Below are 4,944 nucleotides of genomic sequence, written 5' to 3'. Positions count from 1 at the left end.
AGCCACAATATGGATTAGCACACAATAGTGGAATTTGCGCGTTGGCCTTCAAATAAATAGTCTCTATTTTGAAAGGGACGCAAGAGGTTACAATTGGGTGGAATCATGCCATAGATTTGGATGATGTAAACAAGGTTGGAGGTGTTTGTTATTGTGGCAGCAATGAATGGCGGTATCATTTTATATTCTGTGACACTCACAGAACACAACTGTGAAGAAGTTGATGCAAATATACCCAAATTGTCATACTTGAGTAAAAGTAAAGATACTTTTTAATAGTCTTAAAAGTATTTGGTTTTAATATATTAAAGTATCAAAAATAAATGTATTTGCTAAAATGTATGACAAGTGGGGCATTGCGAGTGGCGCAGCGGTCTAAGGCGCTTGCAACGCCAAGGGTCATGGGTTCAATTCCTGCTGGGGGCACCCATACTTCAAATGTGTGCAGCTTGCACTGTTAGTCGCTTTGGATAAAGCATCTGCTAAATGGTATATATTATTATTCATTATTATTATATTACTTCGTTGCCGCTACTAAGACCAGAGATTTTACTGAGCAGCAAGGTCAGTATGTAGTTTTGTGGGCGACCTGACGAAATTCACATAGAAATCATTATAGATCTGTCATTCGCATTGGAAGAACAAGTCTGATAAGTGGCAGATCTGTTCTATATGCGCTATTTCTACGCTCTTTTACTGAGCAGCAAGTTAATGAGAGAGTGCCATATTGTATTTTGCTTTCAGGCGGTCCCCGAAAGGAAAAAGCGGATCTAGAGGAAGCAGTGGAACTGAGCCAGGACCATTCAAGAAGTACCTGGCCAAGCTCCAGTCCATTAACCCGCCTTGTGTGCCTTTCTTTGGTAAACCTTTCCGGACAGAAACAAACGTACAAGAAACTGTCTACATTGACTTGTGACACATCGATCTCAGTATATATGTGGCAGTCTGCAGGAATGGAAGCCTTCAACCTTGTTGGTGCTAGCACAACTGCTCGCACCCACTGAGCCCATTGGACGTATTAGGTTGACTGAGTGATGTATTTAGCTAGGACTGCTTCTTATACCATGTCGCTCTCCTCCTGTCCCACAGGTATCTACTTGACCAACATCCCTGAAGACAGAGGAAGGGAACCCGACTTCTGGAAGAGAACGGCAAAGAGCTGATCAACTTCAGTAAGAGGAGGAAAGTAGCAGAAATCACAGGAGAGATACAGCAGTACAGAACAGCTTACTGTCTCAAGGTCCAGCAGGACATCAAGGTAGGCCAATCAAAACCAGCCTTACTGTCTCGAAAGTTCCAGCAGGACACCAAGGTAGGCCAATCAAAACCAGCCTTACTGTCTCAGGTCCAGCAGGACACCAAGGTAGGCCAATCAGCCAGCCTTACTGTCTCAAGGTCCAGCAGGACACCAAGGTAGGCCAATCCAAAACCAGCCTTACTGCTTCTCAAGGTCCAGCAGGACATCAAGGTAGGCCAACAGAACCAGCCTTACTGTCTCAAGGTTCCAGAGGACACAAGGTAGCGGCCAACCAGAACAGCCTTACTGTCTCTAAGGTCCAGCAGGACACCAAGGTGAGGCAACCAGGAACCAGCCTTACTGTCTCAAGGTCCAGCAGACATCTCAAGGTAGGCCAAACAAACAGCGCTTACTGTCTCAGGTCCAGCAGGACATCAAGGTAGGCCAACCAGAACCAGCCTTACTGTCTCTAAGGTCCACGCACCAGGACATCAAGGTTAGGCCCAAGTTTCAAACCAGCTTCACTGTTTCTCAAGGTCCAGCAGGACATCAAGGTAGGCCAACTAGAACCAGCCTTACTGTCTCAACGGTCCAGCAGGATCTCAAGCGTCAGGACAGGACATGCAGGATAGGCCAATCACCAGCCTTACTGTCCAAGGTCAGCATGGACTCAAGGGTAGGCCAATCACAGCCTTTACTGTCTCAAGGTCCAGCAGGATACAAGGTAGGCCAATCAACAGCCTTACTGTCTCAAGGTCCAGCAGGCACCAAAGGTAGGCAATCAAACCAGCAGCTTACTGTCTCAGGTCCAGCAGGATACCAAGGTAGAGCAAATCAACAGCCTTACTGTCTCAAGGTCAGCAGGATACGCAAAGTGTAGGCCAATCAACAGCCTTACTGTCTCAAGGTCCAGCAGGATACCCAGGTAGGCCATTCAACTAGCTCTTACTGTTCCTCAAGTCCATGCACGGCACCAAGGTAGCGCCAATCAAAACCAGCCTTACTTTCTCAAGGTCCCAGGCAGGAACCAAGGTAGAGCAAATCAAACCAGCTTACTGTCTCAGAGGTCCAGCAGGACACCAAGTGTAGGTCCACATCAACCAGCCTTACTGTCTATGCGTCCAGCGGATCACAAGGTACGGCCAAGTCAACACCAGCTCCTTATCTGTTCAAAGGTCCAGCAGTACACCAAGGTAGGGAGCCAAATCAACCAGCCTTACTGTCTCTAAGGTCAGCAGGAACTCAAGGTAGGCCCAATCAAACCAGCCTTCTGCTCTTCAATGTTAAACAGCCAGGACCAGGTAGGTCCATCAACTAGCTCTTACTGTTCTCAGGCTCCACGCATGACACCAAGAGTAGCCAATCCCAAACAGCCTTACTTGTCTCAGAGCGTCCCAGGCAGGACACCAAGTAGGCCGATCAACCCAGCCTTTACTGTCCTCAAGGTCCAGGCAGTGACACCAAGGTTAGGCCAATCAAAACCACCTTCACTGCTCTACAAGGCTAACCAGCCTTACTGTCTCAAGGTCCAGCAGGACACCAAGGTAGGCCAATCAAACCAGCCTTACTGTCTCAAGGTCCAGCAGTACACCAAGGTAGGCCAATCAACCAGCCTTACTGTCTCAAGGTCCAGCAGGACACCAAGGTAGGCCAATCAAAACCAGCCTTACTGTCTCAAGGTGCAGCAGTACACCAAGGTAGGCCAATCAGTCTGTCTGTCGGTTGGTCTGTCAGTGTATTCATAAACCCCTATTTACTTTCCATCTCCATCTCTCTTCCCCTCCTACCCCTCTTCCTCTTCCTCTCCCTCCTCCCTTTTATCTCGGCCTCTCTCCTGCACCAGAATGACAGTGTTCTCCTTGCCATTATCCACTCTAAGGAGTATTATTCATCTGATGGCCTTCGTTGTGTCTTGTGTTTTTTGTCCCAGAGGTTTTTTGAGAACCTGAACCCGATGGGCAGTCTGGGTGAGAAGGAGTTCTCGGACTATCTGTTCAACAAGTCTCAGGAGATTGAGCCTCGCAACTGCAAGCAGCCGCCACGATTCGTAAGATTGATTTATATGTATCGTCCCCTCAGGGTGATCAGTTCTATATCACAAACAAATTTGAGCAGGAAGATGAAAAGCAATGAGAAATCTTTTTAAATTGGAATTTCAGATTACTTCCTGAATTGACATGGAATCAAAACCCTCACCCTAAACTCCAGTTCCTGTGCAGAAAATACTTTTTCGTGAATTCATCTGTCTTTTAACAAAGTGTTAAACAGTTACCAGGTCCTCAAACCCTCCTCTTTTACCCTCTCCTCCAGCCCAGGAAGACCCTGTACCCTCTGAAGTCCCCGGGGATCCGGCCGGTGCGTACCTCTACGTCAGGGACCCTGAAGGGCCACCCCGTACCCCTGGAGAGAGAGCCCCCCCACAAGATCACCTTCAGGAGCATCGCTGAGACGGAYCCTGAGACCTCTTCCACAGCCCCCACCTCACCCAACACCCCCACCCCCCCGCAGTCTGCCACCTCAGACCTCATCTCTGTCTTCATGGAGCAAGATCTCTGCAACTCCTACGGTGAGGATGGGGCACATAGAGACACACACACCAATGTTCAAGTGCACACACACACACACACATAGTTGTACATAAATACACACAGGCACACACATGCACACACTTATCGCTGGTGAAACACTGTGAACAGTATATCTGGGGATAAACACTGTGAACAGTATATCTGGGGATAAACACTGTGAACAGTATATCTGGGGATAAACACTGTGATGTGAAGCATGTAATATCTGGGGATAAAAACTGTGACAGTAATATCTGGGGCATAACCTGTGGACATATGTATTTCAACATCTGTCTTTCAATTTTACAAGGTGGAAACTCCATACCTATCGCTAATGTTCTCCTCCCCCTCAAGTGAGTTCCTGATCGCTCTGCAATGGATGTTGGTGTCTGGTCGCTGTCCCCGTCTGCTGGTGTTAGGAAAGAGCTCCCTTAGCCTGATGAACGAGAACCTCGCCCTCCCATGGAGGATCGCTGGTAGACTGGGCTTTGTGTGGTATATATGTGCCTGTGTCTCATTGACACGCTAGCTGGGCCCAGATCTGTTTGTGGCTGTCTGCCCATCCTATGGTCATTCCCCCTGCTGTGTCGAGTCCGCCCCCTGCCGTGTCGAGTCATCCCCCCCTGCCGTGTCGAGTCACCCCCCTCCGTGTCGGTCCCCCCCCCTGCCGTGTCCGAGTCCCCTGCCGTGTCGAGTCCCCCCCCCTGCGTGTCGAGTCCCCCCCTGCCGTGTCGAGTCCCCCTGCCGTGTCGAGTCCCCCCTGGCCGTTGTCGCGTCCCCCCCTGCCGCGTGTCCGGAGTCCCCCCTTGCCGTGTCGAGTCCCCCTGCCGGTGTCGAGTCCCCCCCTCCAGTGCCGAGTCCCCCCTGCCGTGTCGAGTCCTCCCCTGCGTGTCCGAGTCCCCCTGCCGTGTCCGAGTCCCGCCCCGCTGCCGTGGTCCGAGTCCCCCCCCTGCCGTGTCGAGTCCCCCTGCCGTTGTCGGATCCCGCCCCCTGCGTGTCGAGTCCCCCCCCTGGCGTGTCGAGTCCCCCCTGCGTTGATCCCCGCGTGTCGAGTTCCCCCCTCCGTGGTCCCCAGTATGACAATGTGTGTGTTAAGAGGCTTTATAAAATACATTTGATTGATTGAACTCTTGTCCCTGT

At 50.4% G+C, this 4,944-nt stretch overlaps 1 protein-coding gene across 1 annotated transcript in view; it reads left to right on the top strand.

Moving 5' to 3' along the window:
* The window catches only part of sos2 (son of sevenless homolog 2 (Drosophila)), a 70,124-nt gene that overhangs the window by 57,519 nt on the left and 7,661 nt on the right, over positions 1-4,944 (top strand). Inside the window, 5 exon segments of the mRNA XM_070438473.1 lie at positions 3,168-3,284; positions 3,548-3,803; positions 4,334-4,351; positions 4,418-4,432; positions 4,643-4,654. Of these exon segments, the coding sequence (XP_070294574.1) occupies positions 3,168-3,284; positions 3,548-3,803; positions 4,334-4,351; positions 4,418-4,432; positions 4,643-4,654 (418 nt within the window).

This window comes from Salvelinus sp. IW2-2015, unplaced genomic scaffold (genome assembly GCF_002910315.2).
Source record: "Salvelinus sp. IW2-2015 unplaced genomic scaffold, ASM291031v2 Un_scaffold957, whole genome shotgun sequence".
NCBI classification, from domain to species: Eukaryota; Metazoa; Chordata; class Actinopteri; order Salmoniformes; family Salmonidae; genus Salvelinus; species Salvelinus sp. IW2-2015.
This window is presented reverse-complemented; position numbering and strand designations above follow the sequence as displayed.